This window comes from Camelus bactrianus, chromosome 10 (genome assembly GCF_048773025.1).
Source record: "Camelus bactrianus isolate YW-2024 breed Bactrian camel chromosome 10, ASM4877302v1, whole genome shotgun sequence".
Taxonomy (NCBI): Eukaryota; Metazoa; Chordata; class Mammalia; order Artiodactyla; family Camelidae; genus Camelus; species Camelus bactrianus.
The window spans coordinates 43593686-43620004 of NC_133548.1; the positions used below are offsets into that span (position 1 = coordinate 43593686).

The following is a 26319-nucleotide window of genomic DNA, read 5'->3' on the forward strand; positions in this document are numbered from 1 at the left end:
GAAGCAAATTGTCTTGGACCTTTCTCTGTTGTGAAGTTTTTGATTACTGATTCAATGTCTTTGTATGTTATTGGCCTGTTTGGGCTTTCTTTTTCTCTTTATTTCCCAGATTTATTGAGATATTGTAGACCTATAAATATGTAAGTTTAAGATGTACAGTGTGATAGTTTGAGACACATATATATTTCAAAATGGTTACCACAATATGGTTAATTAACACCTCTGGCCCCTTGCATAATTATCTTTTTTGTGTGTATGTGATGAGAACATTTAAGTTCTGCTCTCTTAACAATTTTCAAGTATGTAATACAGTGCTGTTAACTAGAGTCGCCATGCTCCACATAAGATCCCCAGAACTTACTCATCTTCTGGCTGGAAGTCTGTATCCTTTGGCCAACACCTTACTATTCCCCCTACACCCAGTCCCTGACAACCTCTTTCTACTCTCTATTTCTATTAATTTTTTTCAATTCCACATATAAGTGAGAACATACAGTATTTGTCTTTCTCCATCTGACTTACTTCACTTAACATAATGCCCTCAAGTTCATCCATGTTGTCCCAAAAGGCAGGATGTCTTTTATGGCTGAATAATATTCCATTGTGTTTGTGTTTGTGTTTGTGTACACATTATGATATTTATATCAGATATTCTTTATCCATTCTTCTGTTGATGGACACTTAGTTTACTTTCAAGTCTTCAATATTGTGAATAATGCTGCAATAAGCATGGGAAGGCATGTATCCCTTTGAGATAATGTTTCCATTTCCTTCAGATGTATGTACAGAAGTGGGATTGCTGGATCATATGGTAGCTCTATTTTAACTTTCTATTTCTTCTCTATCCAATCTTAATAGGTCATACGTTTCTAGAAATTTATACATTTCTTTTGGGCTATCCAGTTCGTTCACACATAATTGTTTATATAATCCCTTATGATACTTTTTACTTCTGAGGCATCTATTTAATGTTTCTAATTTCATTTATCTAATATGTGATCAGTCCTGAAGAATGTGTTTCCTTTTGCTGTTTGGTAAAAAGTCCTGTATATATCAGTTAGTTTCATTTGATCTATAGTGTTCAAATCCACTATTTCTTCATTGATCTTCTGTCTGGATGTTCTATCCATTATTGAAATTGAGGTATTTAAATATCCTACCATAATTATATTGTCATCAATTTCTCCTTTCAGATCTATCAATATTTGTTTCCTATAATTAGGTGTTTTGATGTTGAGAGTATTTATATTTACAATTGTTATGTTTCCTGTTGAATAATCCTTTTATCATTAAGTAATAATATTCTTTGTTTCTAGAGACAAAGTCTTTTTGACTTAAAGTCTTCTTTGTGTGGTATTAGCAGAGCCACTAAAGTGAGTTTCTTATAAATAGCATACAGTTGGATCTTCATTTTTAAATTTATTCAGCTATTCTGTGTCTTTATTGGGGAGTTTAGTCCATTTACATTTAAGGTGGTTATTGATGGAGGATTTACTATTTCCATTCTTTAACTATTTTTGGTTTATCTGATAGTTATTTTGTCCCACTTTTTCTGTCTTACTGTCTTTCTTTGTCTCATTGTGTGTGTGTGTTTGTGTGTTTAATTGATATTGATTCCTTTCTCTTTTTCTTTTGTAAGTATTTTATAGTATTTTCTTTGTGGTAACTAAGGAACTTATATGAAATTTCTTATAGTTATAACAGTCTATTTTTAAGCTGATAATATCTTTACTATAAAAATTGACCACAGATTCAGTCTTAAAATTTTTTTAGGCATTTAAATGTTTCAGAGCATGTCTTTTGTCAATAATATAACTTGAACATTCCCAAAATTATGGAAAATAAACAACATATTTGTAAATAATACAAAAGTCAAGAAAGAAATCATGATAAGAATTAGATGTGTTAGCTAGATTAGATATTAGCTAAAATGTAACATATTAAATCTTATTGGACACTGCTAATGCAATGACTATAAGGAAATTTTGCATATTGCAAAAAAAGAATGCAAACTATTATGTAAGTGTCTTTCTCAAGCCTTCTCAAGAATTTAAATAAAAAACTTTTAATTAAACCCCCCAAAAGAAGAAAATAATAGAGATGAATATACATTTATAAAATAGAAAATTGATGTACAGTACAGAAAAGCACAAATCAAAATTTCATCCTTTAAAAATGCTAATAAAATTGATAAACCACTAAGGCTTATTAATAAGATATATAGAAAAAAACTCAAAAAAGATATGTAGAAAATACAATATTGGAATGAAATGGGAACAACATTATAAATCCTACAGAAAGTAAAAATAAGATATAATTTTGAAATATAAAGGAATTGGAAAACCACTTGGAAGAATATCTTACCAAAAATGACAAGAAAGAAATTGAGAAACTGAATATTCCTTTTTTCATTAATAAAAGTGAGTCTTATAGTGAAAAACTTTCCCACAAAAATGGAAGGCCCAGATGGCTTTACTGTTGAAGTTTTACAAATATCACAGATATAAATATCACTGATCCCGTAAAATGTTCTTCCGAGAAAAGACAACAAACACTTTCCGAATCATTTTTATATTTTAATACTCCCACCTGAAAACTTCATTTCAAGAATGGAAAATGTTAAGCCAAATTCTCTCATGCACATGGATGCAAACATCCTAAACCAAATAATTAGCAAATCAAACCTAGTGGTAATAAAATGGATAAAAAAAGCAACTAAAGTTGTGTTTATTCCAGAAAATCTAGATTGATTTAACATTCACAACTTAATCAAAGTGGTACTTACATCTCTGAATTAGGATGTAGAAGGATATGAAAAACCTTTCATCATATGGTAACAGGACAAATCTCAATGAAATGAAAATCACACTCATATAGTCAATGAACCGGGAGTAGAGGATTCAAGAAAGCCTTGATGAACTGACATCCACATAGCCGAGCAGAGAAATGTGGCAGTTTGCCTACCTGCGGTCTTGTCTGTCTTACAGAGACACTTTGAAGGGATGAGAATGAATCAGCCAGTTCTTGGATGAGAATGTAAATTGTCTGGACAGATAGAAATTTGGAAGAAACCCAAATGCAAAAACAAATCATTTCACCCCAAAATTCCCTTCTCTTATGCTACAATGATTTTTCCTAGAAAGCAGCAGCAGAGGAGGAGCTAGCAATAAAAGAGAAACCACTTAGTCCCGCACAGCCTCACAGTAAATAGATGTGTGGACTTTGCCTTTACTGAATTCTTAGATGAAACAAAAATATCTAAAATTGCTGCTTAGTCCTGAGTTTCAGAAGTATAAAGCCTCTAGAAGATAAAATAGAGAATGTCTTTATGACCTTGGATTAGGCAAAGATATCTTGAAGTTTCACTAAAACATTAAACATTAAAGAAAACATTGATAAATTAGATCATTTTAATTAAAAATTTTTGTTCATCAAGGATACAATTAAGAGAGTGACACAGCATACTTCAAAGGGAGGGTATACCTTTAATGTATAAATCTGACAAAAGGACTTGAAGACAGATTATAACAACAAATCAGTAAGAAAAGTACAATCTGAGAATAAAATTGACAAAAGACCTGACAATACATTATACAAAAAAAGGACATATGAGTAGCTGATAAATAGATTTTTAAATGCTCAACGTAAGAGGCCCAGGGACATGAAAGTGAACACTGCCTGTTTATTTCATTGTAAAAAATGATGTCTAACCTGGAATCTATGGTGTTATCCTTTCTGAAAACTGTGGATACATAACTTCGTCTACCAGAGTACTGAGTTACAGGGACTTCTTTAAGCCAGCTCCTTCCAGTTTGTCTTCATATCCTGGACCAGCCCTTGTGGTTCTTACTGCAAGATGCACTTAGCAATAACCATCAGGAAATTTTGAAAGAGACAAGGCGGATTACTTACAAGTCCTGGAAGTTATACAGCTGGGGCCACACAGGGTCATGGAATAGAGAGAGAGAGAGATGTTAGGGTTCTGCTTTATTAGGGTTGAGGGTGGGGGCCTAGGGTTTCATACCCTCACTCTTTATTGGTGACTTAAAAATATAAGAGCAGAAATTTACAGCATGGGAAGAGAAAATACAAGTGGTCTGAATGGTCAGTTATCTAAGGAGATGTGGGGTTGGGGGCAACTTGGCTCTTTATCTAGTTATGTGACTGGCACTGTTTATTCAAGATACCTGCCTTTGAAGTGGATGTCCTCGCATGCTAGCCATCAATTTTCTCATGGCCTCTTTCACCTCTTTGTTCCTCAGACTGTAGATGAGGGTGTTCAACATGGGGATCACCACTGTGTAGAAGACGGACACCACTTTAATATGGTCAGGTGAATGGCTTGACTTCGGTATGACATAAACAAATGTGACTGTCCCATAAAACAGAGTGGCTGCAGTGAGGTGGGAAGTACAAGTAGAGAAAGCCTTGTGCCTTCCCTCTGTTGAGTGCATCTTCAGGATCGAGTGGAGGATGTACAGATATGAAACAGTTATGGTAAACAGTGTGATTACAATGATTGACCCAGCTGAGATGGCAGGAGATATTTCAGCAACATAAATATGGGTACATGAGAGCTTCACTAGTGGTGGAAGGTCGCAGAAGAAATGATTGATTTTATTCGGTCCACAGAAAGTCAAGCTCAGTAAACATCCAGTAAATGATGAAGCATTTGCACATCCTCCCAGATAGGAAGCAACCAATAAGATGATGCAGACGCTGGGAGACATGTGTATAGAGTAGAGGAGTGGGAAGCAGATGGCCACGTAGCGATCATAGGCCATGGCTGCCAGCAGGAAGCACTCAGCTGTTCCAAAGATAACATCAGAGCCAAGCTGGGCTATGCAGCCAACGACAGGGATGGTAGTTCCTTTTTTTAGGAAACTCACAATCATAATAGGTGTGACTGATGAGGAGTACCTAATGTCCACAAAGGCCAAATGGCTGAGGAAAAGGTACATCGGGGTGTGAAGCTGAGGGCTTCTTCGGATTAATATAATTATGCTGACATTGCCTAATATGGTAGCAATATAGATTCCTAGAAAAACCACAAAGAAGATGGAACAAAGTGTAGGATGCTCTGTTAACCCCAAAATAATGAATTCTGTCACCATTGTTTGGTTTCCAGTCTTCATCTTATTTGGAATGATGCCTATTGAAATAAAAACCAGTGGGTATTAGAATAAATTAAATGGTCTCATAATTAATATACTTACTTTACCAGCCAGCCTGTCAGAAAATCAACACATTGATCTCTCTACATTTTACAACATATTTACAAATATATTTACATTGTGCATGATTTGAGAATATTAATGTCCATTATCTTAAGGCAAAGATACTCACAAAGGGACCATTGACTCAGAGCAGAACACAGTTGGCGCTCACATTTGCATCATTTGATCAGTTCAGGTGGTTGAATGAACACTTACAGCAATGATGTTTTGGGAATTTGATGAGAACCAGAAGTCAAAGTCCCCTCGCAGTTAGGTAAGACTGTGAATAGTACATGCCAATGGGCTATGAGAGGAAATGCTTTGTTTCTCTTCTGGATCAAATTAAATTACCAGTGGACAACTCTCTCTTCCTCTTCCACAATGACATATTCTGCATGATACAATTATAAGATAATGGAATTTCCTATCAGCCTGGGATTTGAGGGAATATGGAGAACAGAGAGCATACTGGAAGCAAGAAATAAATCTATGTTGTGTTAGACCACACTGAGTTGCCAGGGTTAATTTGTGAGAAGAACATAACATCACCTACCCTGATTAATATAATTATGGATTGGCTGTAATGGAAGCTATCTGTGGAGTTTAATCCCAAGAGCATTGTGAGAAATAAATCCACTGTGGATCATTAGTTGTAATTTAGGCATTGTGCAGACCTAACAAAATCAGACATTTCATAATCAAGTATGAAAATGTTGTATATTAGAATATGTTGACAAGATGCCTACATGCATATGTTGTGCCGTCCACATGAGATCAAAAGAGTAATACTTAAATGAAAAAAATACCAAAAAGTCATTTCACCATACAAATGATCAACAGGCACATGAAAAAATGCTCAGTATCACTAATTATCAGAGAAATGCAAATCAAAACTATGATGAGTTATCACCTCACACCAGCCAGAATGGCTATCATTCAAAAGTCCACAAATGACATATGCTGGAGAGGCTGTGGAGGAAAGGGAACCTTCTACACTGCTGGTAGTTTGGTGCAGCCACTGTGGAAAACAGTATGGAGATTCCTCAAAAGACTAGGAATAGACTTACCATATGATCCAGTAATCCTGCTCCTGGGCATATGTCCAGAAGGAACCCTGCTTCAAAAATACACCTGCACCCCACTGTTCATAGTAGCACTATTTACAATAGCCAAGACATGGAGACAGCCTAAATGTCCATCAACAGATGACTGGATAAAGAAGATGTGGTATATTTCTACAAGGGAATACTATTCAGCCATAAAAATGACAACATAATGCCATTTGCAGCAACATAGATGCTCCTAGAGAATGTCATTCTAAGTGAAGTAAGCCAGAAAGAGAAAGAAAAATACCATATGAGATTGCTCATATGTGGAATCTAAAAAACAAAAACAAACAAAGCATAAATACAAAACAGAAACAGACTTATAGACATAGAATACAAACTTGTGGTTGCCAAGGGGGTGGAGGGTGGGAAGGGATAGACGGGATTTCAAAATTGTAGACTAGGTAAATAAGATTATACTGTATAGCACAGGGAAGTATACACAAGATCTTATGGTAGCTCACAGAGAAAAAAATGTGACAATGAATATATATATGTCCATGTATAACTGAAAAATTGTGCTTTACACTGGAATTTGACACAACATTGTAAAATGATTATAAATCAATAAAAAAAAATAAGAAACAAGCCAGACCACTGAAAAAGCTAGTACCAAAGAATGAAAAAAATCAACGAATACTATCAATTATCAAATAATACTTCAGAAGTGCTACTATCAAATATCAGAAGCCTACTACTTGAGGGGGAAGAAACGTCATTGTTTTTTAAAGGAACAAAGTTAATCATGTGTAGACTCTTGAATTGCCAACTGGAATATTTTCTACTTTTTAAAAGATTCCAACATTAAAATTCTTCTTTTACTAAGTATACAGGTAAATAACTACCAATACACTATTCTTACCCAATTCTTACTTGACTATGAAAAACTTGTATCTTTGAAGTGATGATTAAGCCAGTGCTCTTAATTAACTTGTTACAATAATGTAAGAAAGCTAAGTCTCTGGCTTCATTAATTAGTCATAGGATTGTGTCAGAAGTTCAAAAGATACAAATCTGGAATAAGTTTTATATTTTTATGAGAAATATATACATGGAAGACTCAAATGAATTCAGAACATGACATGAATGCCAGTGTGACATGGAAAACATGACGTACAGTGCTGAGGTGAAAAGAAAAGATTTCAGAGCCAAAAGCTCTAAGGATAAATTCCAGGTCTGCCACTTACTGACTAGGTGATCTTGGAAAAGTTACATAACCCCTCTGAGACTCAATTTCCTTATTTCAAAAATTGAGATAATAGTAACATTTACCTCCAATTGTCACTGTGTTGAATGGTATATGTTAATATATCTAGCAATGAATGGCAATGAGTGGATGATCCATAAATAAGAATCCCTTCAAATAAGCAACTATAGCTTCCACTACAAATGCAAAGGGTACTTATAAATCGATAACAATGAATGACTGTTACCTGCTGGTCTAATATTATGATGGAGACAAATTCCAGGAATCACCTTTGTACAACAGGGCTTATTTTTGCAGGATTTAGGACCATTTGAAATGTAAAACCAGAAGTACCTTGGCATCAGACGTGCACAGGTTTGTTAACATTTAATTGAAAATCCAATGGGAGAAAATCCATAGAGATTAAGAAAACTAGGTGTGTTTACATATTCCTACACCATTGTGCTGGCTGAGATATTTATTAAGGTCTCAGGGGCTTCATTTAGTCTCTTCATTATTTTTATACAATTATTATAATTGCAAAATTCTAATTAGGTTTGAAACTTGATTTGGACCAATATAACTAATATGGGCTATGCTGTGATCATCTGAGACATCTCTGAGACGCAGTCATGACCCGGTGCCTGAAAATGTTTTCTTGAGCACTGTCCTCGGTTCCTGTTTTATTGCACCTGTGGAAGCTGCACAAAGAGTCAAATGCTTTTCTCTGTGTCAAAAGTGACCCACAATTTAATAAGCCATGGCATTTCCCACTAATCATAGTTTTTCCCTCAAATCCTGGACTCTTGGGATAGATGGAGATCCAGTTATCAGAGGTATTCCTTCCTTTCCCCACCCCATTATCATCTCCATCCCAACCTTCCCTTTCTAGATAAGCCAAGAATCTCTTCCTTATTCCTGATTTTTTTTGTGGTTTTTCATAAGCAATGTTACTATTTGTACTGCTCTGAAATTGCTTTTCTTTATTCAAAAATATTTTTAGACAACTCCATGTGAGTATACATTAATTGCCTTCATTCTTTGCAATGGCTCATAGTATTCCAGAGCATTTAACAAGTATTTATTTAGCTATACCCCTGTTAGTGCTTCACTGTGCTTGTATATCAGTAGTTCTCTTGGATGTATTCTAAGAATTTGAATTGCTGGGTTAAAAGGTTTGCAGGACTTAAATTCCGATACTGCCAAATTACACTTAAAGAAAACTGCATTATTTTTACATGATGTTTTATACTAAAAATCTATTAGATTAGACTTACTTTTTAGTTGTTTATTTTACCTATCAAGTTCTAAAAGTCTTGCATTATGATTGCAGATTTTTCAATTTCTCATATTCCTATCAGATTTTCCTTTAGACATTTAGACGCTTATATAGACATTTATATTAGGTATATAAATGTTTGACACTGCTATAACTTCCATGTAAATTGTACCTTTTATAAACCCTTTAAAAATATCTATATTGATTTGCTTTCCACCTGTAGTATCTGAGGGTACATATTCCCTCAATCCTCAGTTAACTATTGAGGCAATAGAAATAAAAGCAAAAATAAACAAATGGGACCTCATTAAACTTATAAGCTTTTGCACAGCAATGGAAACCATAAGCAAAACAAAAAGACAACCTATGGAATGGGAGAAAATATTTGCAAATGATGAGACTGCCAAGGGCTTAATTTCCAGAGTTATAAACAGCTCATACAGCTTAACAACAACAAAAACCCAATTCAAAATGGGCAGAAGACCTAAACAAGCAATTCTCCAATGAAAACATACAAATGGCCAAATAGGCACATGAAAAAATGCTTGATATCGCTAATTATCAGAGAAATGCAAATCAAAACTACAATGAGGTATCACCTCACACCAGTCAGAATGGTCATCATTAAAAAGTCCGCAAATGATAAATGCTGGAGAGGATGTGAAGAAAAAGGAACCCTCCTACACTGGTGGTGGGAATGTAGTTTGGTATAGCCACTATGGAAAACAGTATGGAGATTCCTTAAAAAACTAAAAGTAGATTTACCCTATGATCCAGGAGTCCCACTCCCAAGCATACATCCAGAATAAACTCTGATTTGAAAAAAATACACGCACCCCAATGTTCATAGCAGCACTATTTACAACAGCCAAGACATGGAAGCAACTTAGATGTCCATCAACAGATGACTGGATAAAGAAGTTGTGGTATATTTATACAAAAGAATGCTACTCAGCTATAAAAAAGAATAAAATAATGTCATTTACAGCAACATTGATGGACATGAAGATTGTCATACTAAGTGAAGGAAGCCAGAAAGAAAAAAATACCATACGATATTATTTATAAGTGGAATCTAAAAAAAAAAAAAAAAAAGAGACAAACTTATTTACAGGACAGAAACAGACTCACAGACGTGGAAAACAAAACTGTTACCAGGGGTAAAGGGGAGTGGAGGGATTAAAAAATACCTAATTGTTCTATTTGGAAATCCAAATGACCCTGATATTGTCCAGGAGGATTCTTTTCACTCTTGCTGCTGCCTCCGAAGTTCTATCACTCTAGAATTTTTTCTAGCAGTTTTCCCCTAATAGGCATCTTTCCTTTAATTGGATTTCATCTGCTTTCTTTTTCATTGTTATTCAAATGGTCTTTTATGGCATTTTAAAAAATTGAAGCATAGTCAGTTTACAATGTTGTATCAATTTCTGGTGGGATTTCATCTGCTTTTTATCTTTCTAAGAATATTAATGATTTGGGTCCATTAAAAATACCCTTTCCCTTTCTGGCTTTCCAGCACTACTATGAGGTCATTTATTACACATTTCTTATCATAAATGTGGATCAAGAACAGGAAGCCACAGTACGTTCTCAGACTGCCACTTTAATACAATTCCTAGGTGGGAGTCACTGACTCTGTCTTTATAGATGCTTTGTGTTTTCCCTGTTGGACAGGAGAAAACACACTTGAAACTGAAGGCGAGCAAATGTGGAGATTGAGTTGAATTGTAAAATAATTAAAGTCAAGCAGAGAATGCCATGAAACTAGTCAAAAACAAGACGATATTGTTTTTAAAAATTCAATCTAAAAAGGAAGAGATAATTTGGAAGTGAGAGGTGTAACAGAGGGAAACTGTGAAAAGGAAGAAGTACTTCTGCTTTCCTCACATTCAGTCTTAGAATATGAATGGGAGGATCCTAGGGAAGAGAAGAGGTTTAGTTATGCCCAGGAATTTCAGGAATATTGAGGAAAGGAAAAAATGGGAAGAGTGTTCCCAGAAGTAGTAGACATAGGGTATGGATAGCAGAGAAATAAACTTGGGCATAAGTGAGCATATCAGGAATGAGTGAAGAAAAAGGGAAATGCCGTCATATGGATTTGTCCAAAGCAGGACCCCATAAAGGCAAAAAAACCCCAAAACAAAACAAAACAAAAAACCATGCCCTGAAATGAAGAAGGTAGAGGAAAGGAAGTTGTATAAGCATTGTGTTTGCAAATGGAAGAGACATAACTAGCTCAAAAATTCTAGATGAAAATTTTGTATTATGCTTCAGACTCTGAAAGCTTTCTCCTAGGTACTAGAGTTTATGAAGATCACACTTTGGTGATACAATAGAGGACGAGGGTCAAGGGAGGTGTAGTTTAGTGAGAAAGCCAGAGAAAAAGTAGTTCAGAATAAAACAAAAACAAAATGTCACAAACATAAAAGGAGAAAGGAGATTGTATTTTTTCCATAGAAATCTAGTTTAGGAGAGAAATTGTGCAAATGCATCATTGTTTTGTATGAATTTGGAGACTAGTGATTAATGAAAACCAAAAAAGAAAGAAAAGGGGCTTTTGAAAATCATTAAGTAAAAAAAGTGAAGGACTTTATATTGAATTAATCTGAACCTACTTACTAATTTTAAAATCATAGAAAGGAAACCAGATATTATGTGCCTCATGGTATGATGCAATAGGAAGTAGACACCCCTGCTATAAAATTTATGGCCCAAAATCTAAGCTGAATCTGATCAAGACTCTATCTAGATTTTCCTATCAGTTCACAGGTCACACAGGGGTTATGGGAACACATTAAAGGGAATAGCTGAAGAGCGATGCAATCAGCGAAACACATAATGTAGAAAATTCTAGAGGACTAAATAACCAATTTCTTCCACAAAAATAATTGCTCAAACAAGAGAGAAGGAAGCTATAGCTTAAAAAGTCATGATATATAACAACTAAATGAAATAGTTAGACCTTCTTTAGATTTTAACTCAACACAGTTGTGGAAAAAAATTTATAATACAATTGGGAAAATTCAAACAGCAAATATTTGATATTAAAGAATTACCATTTTTTTGGTTTACTAATGCATTGTGGTTATATTTTTATGAGTCCTTGCATGTGAAAGACATGTACTGAATTGCTTAGAGGCGAAATAAAATAATGCCTTGGATTTGTTTCAAAACAAGATTATAGACAGAAAATGCTAAAGATCACCAAAATACTATTATAGCTCACCAATGAATTTGGTAAAGTTACAGGATACAAAATTAATATACAGAAATCTGTTGCATTTCTGTGTGCTAACAATGAGCTATCAGAAAGAGAAATTAAGAAAACAATCCCATTTACCATTGCATCATAAAGAATAAAATACCTAGGAATAAATCTAACTAAGGAGTTAAAAGGCCTATACTCTGAAAACTATACAACACTGACAAAGAAATTGAAGATAGCACAGATGAAAGATATATCTTGTTCATGGATTGGAAGAATTAATATTGTTAAAATGATCAAACTAGCCAAGGCAATCTGCAGATTGAATGCAATCCCTATCAAAATACCAACAGAATTTTTCACAGAACTAGAACAAATAATTCTAAAATTTGTATGGAAACACAAAGGTCCTGAATAGCTAAAACAATCTTGAGAAAGAACAAAGCTAGAGGTATCACACTCCCTGATTTTAAACTATACTACAAAGCTACAGTCATCAAACCATTATGGTACTGGCACAAAAACAGACACAAAGACCAATGGAACAGAAAAGAGAACCCAGAAATAAACCCACCCACTTATGGTCAATTAATTTACAACAAAGAAGGCAAGAATATACAATGGGGTAAAGACATCTCTTCAATAAATGGTGCTGGAAAAACTGGACAGCTACATGCAAAAGAATGGAATTAGAACATTTTCTCACACTATATATGAAAAATATATATGAAAAATAAACTCAAATGTATTAAAGACTTAATCTAAGACCAAAAGCCATGAAACTCCTGGAAGAAAATATATGCAGAACACTCTGTGAGATAAATTGTAGCAGTATCCTTTTGGGTCCACCTCCTAAGGCAAAGGAAACAAAAGCAATAATTAACAAATAGGACCTAATTAAACTTAAAAGCTTTTGCACAGCAAAGGAAACCACCATCAACAAAATGAAAAGACAGTCTACCAAATGGGAGAAATTGTTTGCAAATGATATGACCAATAAGAGATTAATATCCAAATATATAAACAGCTCACATAACTCAATATCAAAAAAAAAACAAAAACAAAAACAGCCCAATTAGAAAATGGGCACAAGGCCTGAATAGACATTTTTCCAAAAAAGATGTACAGGTTGCCTACAGGCACATGAAAAGATGCTCAACATCAGTATTATTAGAGAAATGCAAATCAAAACTACAATGAAATATCACCTCACACCTGTCAGAATGGATATAGTCAAAAAGATCACAAATAACAAATGTCGGCAAGGATTTGGAAAAAAGGGAAACTTTGTATGCTGTTGGTGTTTAATTGGTGCAGCCACCATGGAAAACAGTCTGGAGTTTTCTTTAAAAACTAAAAATAGATCCAGCAATTCCACTACTGGGTATATATCTAAAGAAAATGAAATCACTAATTTAAAAAGATACATGCACCCCATCAATTCATAGAAGCATTATTTACAATTGCCAAGATACGGAAGAAACCTAAGTGTTTATCAACAGATGAATGGATAAAGAAGGTGTGAGATATAAATATAGATATAGCTAAATGGAATATAACTCAGCCATAAAAAAGAATGAAATATTGCCATTTGCAACAACATGAATGGACTTGGATAGTATTATGCTTAGTAAAATAAGTCAGACACAGACAGAGAAGGACAAATACTGTGTGTTATCACTTATATGTGGAATCTAAAAAACAACAGTGTTGGCCAAGGGTTCGGTTTGAGTGTGGGGCGGGGCAGGGAGAGTGATGAATAGGTGGAGCATGGGATTTTCAGAGCAGAGTAACTATTCTGTATGATACTGTAATGGTGGATACTTGACATAGTTGTACAACACAGAATGAATCCTAATGTAAACTATGAGATTTAGTTAGTAATAATGTATCAGTATTGTTTCATCAATTGTAATAAATGTACCCCAGCAATGGAAAATTTTATAATGAAGGGAAAAAAACAAATGAATGGATCTAACAAAACAGAAACAAACTCATAGATATGGAGAATAAACTAGTGGTTACCAGTGAGGAGAGGGAAAAGGGGAGGGGCAATATAGGAGTAGAGGATTAAGGGGTACAGACTACTACATATAAAATAAATAAGCTAAAAGGACATACTGTGCAGCACAAGGAATATAGCCATTATTTTATAATAACTTTAAATGGAATATAATCTATAAAAGTTTTGAATCACTATGTTGTACATCTGAAACTAACATAATATTATAAGTCAACTATACTTCAATTAAAAAATATAAGATTGTAGAGTTGTGAAAGAGTTATAAAAGAAATAAAATGGGCCAAGATGGGTTATTATTGAAGCAGAGTGATGGGTACTTGGGGGTTCATTGTACCATTCTCTCTACTTTTATGCAGATTTTAAGTTTCCATCACAAAAAGTCAAAAGGACAGCCAACCAAGTAGAAATATGAGCAAAAGACACAGATCTGCAATACATAGAAAAATAAATACTAATTGCTATTAAATGCATTTGAAGCATTTGCTATCACTGATAATTAAGGAAATTAAAAATTAATGATGGACTATATTGCAGATTATGTTTTATGCACATAATGAGAAATTTGATACAGCAGCTCCACAGCATACTAGACACCTAGACTTCTATATTTCCCCTCAGCCATCCTTACCTTGTGCTTCTTGCTTGGAGGCCACAGAATGATTGCTCCAGCTTTAACAGTTTTGTTCATTTTTCAGGAAGGATGAAGGAGAAAAGCCTGGAGCCAAAAGGTTTACATCAGCTGAGTCCATCTAATCTCTTTATGGAGTATTCTGTGGACCCTAAACCAACAAGCAGAACTGAGTAAGAAGGCCTTTTCATATGCAAGGGAATCTGGAAAATGTGTTTTGTTTTGTTTTTAAATTGGGCACTTTGAAGCACCCAATAAAACCAGGGTTCTGTTACCAAGAAAAAAGAGGAGAATATACATGGCATAGACAACTAGAAAACTTCACCATATAATCTCAAATTAGTCACTACTATTTTTACTTTATACTTGGTTAGATTCACATATATTTCAGCAGGGTTTTTGTTTCCCTTTATTCACATCGCCTCTTGCATCCCTCTCCTTCCTTCTGGACTTAATTTCTTTCTTCTGATGTACTTTCTTCATTTAGTGGCTCTCTCAGCAATGGTATGCTGTTGAACCCTTTCAAGTGTTTTTTTGCCTTGAAAATATCTTTATCTCACTCTTACTCTTAAATGATCATTTAGCTGGGCATAAAATTCTAAGTTGTTAGTTATTTTTCCTTAGGACCTTGAATATATTATTTTCTTACTGAATATTTGTGAGTAAAGTCTTTATTGGTGTTTGAGTGTCCTTTTCATAAGGCTGAAGTCTTGACTGTTTCCTAAGTTTGCAATTCTCACAAATTTTAGGCTTTAAAACTCATTTGCTTTGCATGTATATTCTTTGCATGTGTTGTGCTTTTGTAGATTTATTTTATAGAAGGGCAAAACTTACCATAAGATAGTTAGAGGCTTCTGGTTTGACATTTGCTGTTTGGGGGCAGATAATTTGTAAAAGTTGACAGAAAAAAAATCTCATATTCTGATGTGCTCATAAATGGTATTGGTCAATCCACAAGTGTTTCTCAAACACTGACTATGTCCCAAACACTCAACCAAGGAAAAAGAAGGCTTGGATATAATCAGAGCCACCTCCCTGTGCTGTATCACCTGCCAGGTACAGAAGCAAAGGTGATTTAATTTTTGCCTTCTATAAATATAAAAAAAATGATGAAAAGGTGTAGATTCATAAATGCCTCAATGAACAGTAACCTAAATGACCATCTAGTAGCTTGACTTCCTGAGTGCACTACCAGATTATCGTTTACTCTCCTCTAACAAATGGCTATAACCATCCATTTATAATACCTATTTGGAAAACAAGAGAAAGACAAATGTTTTAATATATTCTGATGAGTTGTTTGCAAGCATGTAGGAAAGTCTATCCTTGCAAACAGAGACAATTTTGATATTCAGTTCTCTCATAGAAAGCGGTAACCTGTCCCTAGAAGCAAGTAATGTTTGCAGATGGAAACCTTAGACACCTACCACTTGGCTAGCCAGATGAATTCTGGAGGAAGCAATATGTTGATGTGGGTGTAATGGGACATGTACTATTGCTTGATCAAGACTATGCTTCTGCGGCTGCCTCCCCACATCTGCAAAGATCTTTGTAATAAACCACATTCAGAAACAGCATATGGACATGGTTGAGTGCCTTGTGTGTTGGTTAATGAATAACTTTCTTTTAAATTGGTATGTTGCTGCTCTCACAAGGCTATTTTGAGTCTCTTTAGTCTCTCTAAAATTTCAGGGGAAAACTCTCAGTTTCAAAATGCGTATGAACAAGAATAAGCTCATTTTACTACTTGGAATGATCTGTTTGGAACAAAGGAAATCTACAAGTCTGTCTCTCCCCAAAGGTAAGTTCCAAATGAACTCTATAATTACCTTTGTCTGAAGAAACAACCTTTGTTGGCAATGGGTATCACAGTTCCACTCCATATTCCTTTGGGAAAACAGGAGAGGCAAATGTATTTTGGAGATCTAATTGGTTTTCATGTAATTAATTTTGACTTCTCTCCTGCAATCAGCATATTAAGCTGGCTAGAACACTTATGCTTATGGAATACATCTTGGACAAATTACGCTGATCTGGAGAAAAGTGGGATTTTTCACTTATTTGAACACATTATACAATCTCATGCCTTTCATGGAGAAAATTCTGGAAATCATCATAAATGTGGATGGATCTGTAATCTTTTAAAAAGTTATATTGCTGGGAAATAAGAAGCATGTTCACTGTGGTGTATTACATATATATAAGTGATCTTTTTTTCCCTCAAATAACACAAGTTGAGAACAGTTCTTGGCAGGCTTCTCCATAGTCAATTTGTGCCAGCCTCAAGAATCATCATGTTTTCTGTCTTTGCTTCAGTGAGTTCAAAAAATAGTAAATTTTGTGTCTAAGGAATTTATGATTCATTCAACTGAAACGGCTAGAAAATAGAGCTTTTGATTCAATGTCATACCTGCACTAAGCTCAAAACCAAAAGACAGTGTTACATGCACATTTTGCCATTAATTAGCTGTGCATCTCTTTGATTCTTCATTTTCCTTTCTATAATGTGGAGGTTGTAGTGCTTGATCCACAGGCAGAGAATGGGGATTAAATGAGAAGTTACTTGAAAGAGCTTTGCATATGTTGACATAATCTAAATAGCTATGCTTTCAAGGATATGTTCTTAAGAAAAGTCATTTGTTCATCCTTCCAACTTTTCTAATTGTCTACTGTATGCTAGGAATTGTGCTAAACCTTGGAGATACAGAGATTAATAAGATATAGGGTTTTTTTCCTTCAAGTAGGTCATAGTACAATGAAGGAGACAAACAGACTATTATTACAATACTGCATGACAAAAACTATACAAGGGGAGAGAAAAGGGGTACTACAGAGGAGAGACACTTAACACAATCTGAGAAAATTAAGGAAGATTTCTCAGTTGAGCTGATTTCCAAGCTGAAGAATAGCGATTGAAAGATTCAACTAGGTAAAATTAGGTGATTATGAGGCAAGGCATCTAGTACCTCCTAGAAAACATGTAGAAAAGAATGACTTGCTGTAGAGACAGAAGATGGGCCATCCTTGACTTACCAGGCAGTTGTATACATCTTAATGTAGCCCATCTCTTAGCTGAGAAATCAGAAATAAAATAAATAACAACAACAACAACAAACAGAAAAAGCAGAACAAATTTTGAGAATAAATAAGTAAATGCAACTTTTTCCAAGATAAAGTCTTCTCCATGAAAAGAAACAAGTCCTTTCTTCCATTACCTGGCAACCCATGTATCCTACCACCACTCTGCTATGTGAATCAGCACACTGTCTTCTCTCCCCTCCACTATCACTGTACAACCTGCTACTTTCCACCCTCATAGAGAAATAATCCAGTATCTGACTGTGTGCCAAGCACCATAGCCCATGGTCTCAGACTTAGTCTCCTGCATGGAACAGAGGAAAAGTTGTAAACACAATTACAATTTAAGGCAGACTATAGTATCATCTATTCAACCAATTAACTGAGCAACTTGTATGTATCAGAAGCTGTGCTAGATATTGTAGATACAGATATTTCAAGATTAAGTTTGTATCTCTGAGGCACTCACAGTCTAATGAGGTTGAAAGGCATGCAAATAACCACAATGGCATGTGATCAAAGTCATAGAAGTACAGAGTGCTATGCTAGGAGGAGCCTCTAGGGGCCAGATCGCTCAGAATCAAAAGGCATTTGCATTTGTGCTAACCCAGTGAAGATCTGATCTTCATATCAGAGAAGCACATCTCTTTATGATATGCATGTTCTATGTGAAAACGCTGAGCAGTCCCTTGTACTGCAAATCACAGCAAACCCCACAATTACAAAGCCATTTTGTAATATTTCTGCATGCTCCATGTCTTACAGTTTTTTCTTGCTCAGAAGAGTTTCCTATACCCCTCAGTCCTAGGAGCTATGGAATCACTAAGTTGGGTTTTTTTTTCCCCTAGCTCCCACTTGTGGGCAGAGTCTGATGACACGGCCTTGGAATTACCTTAATACTTTCAGTCGCATTGTTGGGGGAAGCCAAGTGGAAAGGGGTTCCTACCCTTGGCAGGTGAGTCTCAGGGAACATTCTCTGGAGGGTGGATTATGAGTTGTCTCAGGATTGGATCTCTCAGGATTGGATCTCTCCCATGCTACTTACTCATCATTATGCTCCATTCTGCTTAGCTCATGACCAGAGCTTTCATGAGTGTGTACAGGGATCCAAGACCCTCATGATGTGCATCAGTTGAGTTCTAGAAGAGGTGTGTTCAGAATAGTTAACGTTTACTATTATTGGCTTGCTCTAAAAGTTGGAAATGCCATCCCAAACTTTCAGTTCCTAAGACAAAACCCCACTTTAAATGTACCACTTAAGAAATACTTTTCTGATTCAGCAAAAGTATTTACAATATACTTACCTTGTTGTAGTTAAAGATAATGAGGGTAGTCAAAAATGTCATATCCATAGATCTACTCTATGTTTGGGATGTAAGCTTTGTACCCATACCATAGGACCCCTCAGGGAACAATCAAGAGTATTGACTCCTTAGTAAGTAATGTCCTCTAAGAATTCTGTCTCAAACTAATTTCCTGGTTCTCCCATGCCATAGAATTGCCTTTGTGCTTCTGCCCCTAGCCTGTGGTGCTCATATTTATCATCTTTGAAACTCTCCCAATTTTCTTTACCCTGGAAGCCATGTTGTATTCTTGCCTCTTCATTTTGTAAGTAGAGCAGTAGCTTTTTATTTCTACTTCTCTTGAGTCAGTCAGTATACTAACTTTTAGATCAGTGGATATTTAGTAATGGTTGGTTGGTTGAGTTTGTGTTCAGTGGGTTGATGGAATGGCTGAATCATTGTCACTTAACTGATAAATTAGTTACTTGGTTGAAAAGTTGATTGATCAATTTCTTACTTGGTCAGTTGGTTGTCTAGTCAATTCAGAAGCCCATATTCAGGTCATAGTCAGGGATGACTCATTGCCTTTTACTTACTTGTGTTTTATTCTATTCTTAGCCTTTTCTCTATATTAATTTTTCATTCCTCATTGAACAATTTTTAGTCTAAAAGGAGACAATTCTAATAAGTTACTTTTTGCTCTAATTCCAACAATGGAATTGAAAGTATTTATCTGTACCCTCTAAGTCATGTTGAAATCAAACCAAATATGAACAAGATAAATCAAAGACAGAAACTACATTGAAGAGGCAGATTAAAAATAAGCTTGAAGAAGTTGTAGAAGTCAAATAGTTAAAAGAGTATGAGAAAGTTGTAAATCCAGACTATTTCTCTAAGAGGCTTGGAGGAATTGGAACACATTTTGAGAAATTCCCTTAGCCCTCTCCTTGCCTTTATCCCAAACTTCTTCATCTGGACTCTGCTGTATCTTATGCTTCTTTTTCTTTCTCTTTATTCACAGATATTATTCATATTGTTAGAGCAACAGTCTGAGTCGACAGTATCATACAAATAAATAAATATCCACAATATTTACCACCAATGTTACTAAAACCTCATAGCCAGTCATCTCAAGTTAACTTCCTATCCCACAGACCACAGGTGGGAATGTTCTGGTTCCAGCATTGCTCTTCTTTCTGAGCTGTAGTATGATTACTTTTACCACTTCACAGTCCATGAGTTCTGATGTTTATGAGTAGATATCTAGCTATATATTTTTGGAATGTACTCAGTCTCTAGGTTTTGGGGGATCCCAGGGAATTAACTTGCACCCACTTAAGGTCTTTGCAATTCAGGTATCTCTGAAACAAAGGCAGAAGCATGTCTGTGGTGGGACCATCATCTCGCCACAGTGGGTGATTACGGCTGCTCACTGCGTTGCAAACAGGTAGGGAAGACCTAGCCCATGGATGAAGGTCAGATTACCCTTCTTCTCCCTTGGAATCAGCTGTAATAACTATCAAAACATGGAGTGGTGTGATCTGTGCTTTAGTGGGGGAACATCTTAATTGTATAATACAAGTAGGGCTCAATGACATTGTCAGAGAGTACTTAACTTGGTAGAAAACGTACATTCCTTATAGGAGTGAATACTTTGTTTACTTAAAATTGACTGGAAGTTAATAAGGAATAGTATTCAAGTGAGGAAAAAATCATCACAAAGATATATTTGTGAATGTTCTCTCCTAGTTTTCTTAAATTTCAGTGAAAAAAGCATCCAGTTCATTTTGCATCTTAATAAATAGATAAAAGAAAACAAAGAGACACCAGGAAAACATGAAGAAGGCTCCTGTGTCCTCTTTCCCAGTGATCCTGCCTCTCTAAGCTTCACTCTGACAACTTCCATCTTTTATCCATTTTCTTGTGTGCTCCAAATGTTCTAATGTTGTCAATGCTCTTGCTGTTCATAAGGCTGCAATCAAGATTATGTCCCCATATTTGCCCTCTTTCATTTCAAGTCTACAAACATCTCCTGGGTATTCACTTGGTGCTTGACGCTAGTGGGAAACAAGATGCAAAGATGACTAAGACATAATTCCTGCTCCCAGCGAGTTGATAGTCTAAAGAAGAGTCCCCTGATAATTTCACTGCAATGTGGCAAATGGTTAGGATAGAGAGATGTTATGTACTAGGTTAGGTACTTAATATAGCCAAAACCTAGGGAAGTGTGCCAAGGGAAATTGATATCCTCTCCAATTTTGTATAAAATCATCACTTCTAGATCCACAGAGATAGTCCAAAGCTCTTAATCTATCTCAGTGCATCCTATCAAATTCCTTTCAGATAACTACTGCAGGTAGAAGGGGAATAAAAGAGTCTTTCCCATATTATGCTTGGTCTCCAAATCACAAACAGAAAGGAAGTAGGAAAAGATCCCACTTCTCATTGTTGTATGAAGTCCCAGAGCCCTCAGTGTGCATGCCTTCTGGGACATCGGAGTTACGGTGCTATTATGTCTTTCATGGCATGCACTATGCATTAGATTTCTGACATTAAAGCAGCATACTAAGTGGGAATCACAGAGAATTCCCAAAGGATCTCACGGATATTGAGGCCAGGCCAACCATCTGGGGGAGCTGAATACAGCTTTAGACCCCTGAATTACAATGTATATACACCATTAGACATTTAACAAGTAACATTACAAAACATTCAATTTATCATATCATTGGCTCCATATGCAGTCACTCTTTACTAGCCCCCTATTCCCATTGAGAACCTCTGCTTTTGAAATCATTCTTACTTTCTCTGTTCAGCAGTTTTAAACCCTACATTATCTATTCATGTCACTTTGAAGAGGCCAGTGTATCAACCATTACAACTGTACTCTGAGGTTCAATGAAATCCATCCCTTTTACTGTTTCCTCCTCATAGAAATATTGTATCAACTTTGAATGTTACTGCTGGAGAACATGACTTGAGCTATACAGAGCCAGGAGAGCAAACCCTCACCATTGAAACCATCATCATACACCCATATTTCTCCACCAAGAAACCAATGGATTATGATATTGCTCTTTTGAAGATGGCTGGAGGTTTCCATTTTGGTAAACATTTGAAGCTCACTCTGAGTTTTCTACCCCCTGTTCTCCATAACTTCTGTTCCATAGCACATTTCCTGCAGTTTAAGTTACGTAGCATACGCTCAAGAGTTCTAGATCATGGACTTTCTGGAATCTAGGGTGCGGGTTCCCCTACCTGAAACCTTCTTTGCTTGTGGTTTTAGATGTAGGATTATGTGGAGTCAAGAGAAGGGCTTTCTTTGTTTGACAAGTGACCCCATGAGGTGCCAGACAGAGATACTACAACTCTTACAAGGTCCTTGGGGAACCATCTAGAAGCCAACTGGGGAGCGGCTTATGGTGTCCTCTCCTCCATGGATGAGACAAGCCCTGCCTTGGTCTTTTCTTCAGACCAGTTTGTGGGGCCCATATGTCTTCCAGAGCCAGGGGAACGATTTGAGCCTGGATTTATTTGTACAACCGTGGGCTGGGGCCGCTTGACTGAAGGTAAGAACCTCTATGCTCTACTCTTCATCAAATATCAGAACTTTCTGGGGGGCGGCAGTAATCAGAAAATAGAATTTTTCATCTGTTTTTTAAAAAACAATTGCGTAAACATTTTTAAAAATAGGGAATATCACATTGCATGTAGAATTTCAGTTCCTTCCAAAAGACACATACCTTGGGCATCTTTAGCTGGGGGAAGGGTGAAAGAATGCCTTGCTGGGGCTCTCATTTCTGTGTTTTCCAGACGGCCTCATCTCGCAAGTCTTGCAGGAAGTGAATCTGCCCATTTTGACCAAAGATGAATGTATTACAGCTCTGTTGACCCTACAGAAACCCATCAGTGGTCAGACCTTTCTCTGCACAGGTTTCCCAGATGGAGGAAAGGATGCCTGTCAGGTAGGCAGGAGCGGTCGGGCTGACAGGTTCCAGGCAGGGCTTCCCTCAGTTTTGTCATCAGATAAGAGGCTGGAAAGAAAGCTGTAGGTGAGACTGGACTCTGGAAAGAAGGATCAGGAGTAACAGAGGAGGTCAAGTCGAAATACAGGGACAATTTAAACAGCTTGTGTTTACCAGGAACTGTGAATTCAGCAGAGGTCTTCCGCTTTTTCTGAAAGATCGAGTAACAGAGAGAACGCCAACAGTGAACTCAGGGTTCTCCATCCCTGAAAGATAGGTGGCTCTTTCCTTCTTGGAGATTTCCAGTTTGTGTACAATAGGAGCTTTTCTCTCCCTCCTTCCCTCCTGCTGTCCAAGACCCGAGGTCAGTTTTACTACTGGACAAGACTTCTCTGAGTCCATAGGATGAGACAGGAGACAGAAATAATACTGATGTCTGTTAAAAGCTTAGGATGGGGAAGAAGGAGATGGACGTGATACGCTCCAATGGTATCTGAAGATCTGATGTAAATTGTGCTAGCCTGTTCTCCCAGGTCCCTGAGTCCAAGTTATTAGAAGTGAAGAAATTCATTGATTCTCGTCTAGCATTTCTGTAGGGGGAAAAAGTGAGCCACAGACACCAACAGTGATGGTAACAGAGATCTTTTCCCCCTACAGGGAGACTCAGGAGGATCCCTTATGTGCCGGAATAAGAAAGGGGCTTGGACTTTGGCTGGTGTGACTTCTTGGGGTTTGGGCTGTGGTCGAGGCTGGAGAAACAATCTGCAGAAAGATGATAAAGGATCCCCTGGGATCTTCACAGATCTTACTAAAGTACTTCCCTGGATCCTCAAACACATCCAAATCGGTAATCAAGCCAGCACATAAGATCAAGAAGCTAGGGCCAGAGAGCATCAGCAGAGTCTAGGCAAGTCAGGGCCACTGTGCACACATGCCCTACTGTTCGTAGTGTCTCACATAAGGATTGCAGTATTTACTGAGTCTAAAACAAGGCTAAACCATGATGTGTGATACAGCATACAGATATTCAATGAAACATGAATGCATCCATTCTAGACTGTGTCAAATTTCTCTTTAATTGAAACTGTCTCAGCTGGTGATATGTTCTCACCATTTACTTCTTTTTTTATTGAAACATAGTTGATTTACAATGTTGTGTTAGTCTCTGGTGTACAGCATGGTGATTCAGTTATACATACACATACACACATACACATATGTATTCTTTTTCATCATAGTTTACTACAGGATATTGAATACAGTTACCTGTGCTGTACAGTAGGACCTTGTTTAACCACTTACTTCTCAACTGTGCTAGCAAGATTCAGCAAGCTAGAGCATAGACCAGTTGTTATCAATCAAGGGAAACTTTTGCCTCTCAGGGGGCAATGGCTGGAGACATTTTCAGTTGTTACAACAGGGGACAGGGTGCCACTGGCATCTCGGGGGTAGGGGCCATGGATGCTGCTAAGCATCCTACAGTATATAGGAAAGCCTCCCCCCAACCCCCAGCAAAGAATGATTCAGCCCAAAATGTTAGCAGTGCCCTAGTTGAGAAGGCCTGGCATAGATCCAGGCACTGTGAGTCTGAAAAGGCCAGGGTCTGTGTACACCCTTCTACTAGATGACCAGTGAGTTAACTGAAACTTCGTTTTTGCCTCCAAATCTAGCTTAATTGTTTTCTTAGCTGATGGCTTCTGGTCTCAATGGTGTCTTCTATTCTTTCCCAAAGGAGTTAATTCAAATTAGTTCAGGAAGTACTTGGGTTTGTCTTTAAGTATATGGTATACTAGCAGGTACCTGAGTCCTCAGTTCAACTTGTAGCTATCCCAGCAACTCTTCTGTGTTTGTGGGTGAGTAACTCTGTCTCCAGCCTCCGTTTTCATGAAAAATTAAAAGGGTAGACCAGATGACCTCTTCTTGCTTTGTGTAACCTCCAGCTAATCAGCCCATTTAATAAAGAGAATGAAACCATCTTAAAACACAAAGGCCACTCTCCTGCTTTGTCAGTTTATCCCTTCTGTCCTTTCCACAGATTATATTTTCATTAGCTGCAAATTGATTTAAAAACCTCTGCACTTTTGAGTCAGGGGGATGCTAACTTCTCGAAATATTGTTCAGGGTACCACAAACCTTGAACCACATCTTTTTTTTTCTTTCCCAGGGAAGCAGAGAAAGAGCTCCAGAGGTGGGTATTTCTTGCAGCCTGCTCTTCCAGGAACATGAATTAATCTCTATCTTTTCTGAATATCTGTCCCCTTTACAATCAAATGTCAGCAGGAGCACTCCATGCTAACTAGGTATAAAGCCATCTCTTGGTGCACCCACAGCCATTCATCCCCAGCCAGTGAGGAGCCCCAGACTCCTTCCCATCTCACTTTTTGTCAATCCAGAGCTCCAGCTCCATTGAGCAAACAGCTGTCAAATCCTAGCTTTGGATCAGAGACACAAGGGAGAGGGTGAGGCTGTGCAGATGCAGTCAGTAAACTGCACACCTTGTCTTGAAAGTGCCCTTGCTTACTTAGGAGCTCATCCCCAGGGTTACCCTGCAAGTCTGCAATGGTTCACTCTGTGACTTTGGGCAAGCTCCTTCCTGAGCTTCCTCATCCAAAAAGGAGTTTGGACCAGACGACCTCAAAGGCATCCTTTTTTTTTTTTTTTTTTAATGTCAAAATTCCTTTTAAAATTTTTTTGCAGTCAATTACAAGATGTCTATTTCTGATGTTCAACTCAGTATCCCAGTCAAAAGGCATCTTTAGTTCAAATCTTCAGTGGTCCTATGAGTCTGTGGAACTATCTCCAAAGAGCAAAGTGGGAAAAGGGTACCCTGAGAGCTTTGTCATTTTATCCCTTCGGTCCTTTCCACAGATTATATTTTCATTAACTCCAAATTGATTTAAAAACCTCTGCACTTTTGAGTCAGGGGGATGCTAACTTCTTGCTGGAAAAAAAAAAAAGGAGGCTTTGGAACACAGACATCTTTCAAGCTGAACTTTAAATGACAAGTAGAATTTTGTCAGGTGAAAATGGGATACAGGTCGACAGAAATACTCCAGCTCAAGGAATCATCCTTATCAAAGGATGGCTACTAAAGAATGGAGATATAAAAAAATAGGGTGTAATAGTGTAAGTGTAAGTGTAAGTCAGTCAAAGCAGCTGAAGTTTAGGCTATGTGATGGGTTTTTCACGAGGGAGAAGATTAAAAAGATAACTTGAGACCAAATTATGGACTTTAAATGCCAGTCAAAAAAGTTTAGACTTTGAGTGATGGGAAGTTGACTAGCTAAAGAAATAGGTTAGAGCTATACTTTAGTGCTATGAGAACTGCACCTAACGGGTAAATCAGAGGG

At 36.7% G+C, this 26319-nt stretch overlaps 2 protein-coding genes across 2 annotated transcripts in view; one reads left to right on the forward strand and one right to left on the reverse strand.

The window, feature by feature from the left end:
* OVCH2 (ovochymase 2) overlaps window positions 1–26319 on the forward strand; it is a 60679-nt gene that overhangs the window by 26649 nt on the left and 7711 nt on the right. Inside the window, exons 3-11 of the mRNA XM_045523833.2 lie at window positions 14711–14816; window positions 16336–16444; window positions 18570–18676; window positions 20360–20451; window positions 21939–22111; window positions 22478–22573; window positions 22818–22969; window positions 23627–23816; window positions 25134–25157. Of these exons, the coding sequence (XP_045379789.1) occupies window positions 16357–16444; window positions 18570–18676; window positions 20360–20451; window positions 21939–22111; window positions 22478–22573; window positions 22818–22969; window positions 23627–23816; window positions 25134–25157 (922 nt within the window). The 5' untranslated portion in view covers window positions 14711–14816; window positions 16336–16356. The remainder of the gene's footprint in view (window positions 1–14710; window positions 14817–16335; window positions 16445–18569; window positions 18677–20359; window positions 20452–21938; window positions 22112–22477; window positions 22574–22817; window positions 22970–23626; window positions 23817–25133; window positions 25158–26319) is intronic.
* Window positions 4179–6173, reverse strand: LOC105076816 (olfactory receptor 5P4-like). The gene is made up of 2 exons (XM_010965052.1): window positions 6165–6173; window positions 4179–5135 (listed from the first exon to the last, which is right to left on the reverse strand). Exons 1-2 carry the CDS (start codon window positions 6171–6173, stop codon window positions 4179–4181), a joined length of 966 nt encoding a protein of 321 aa, XP_010963354.1.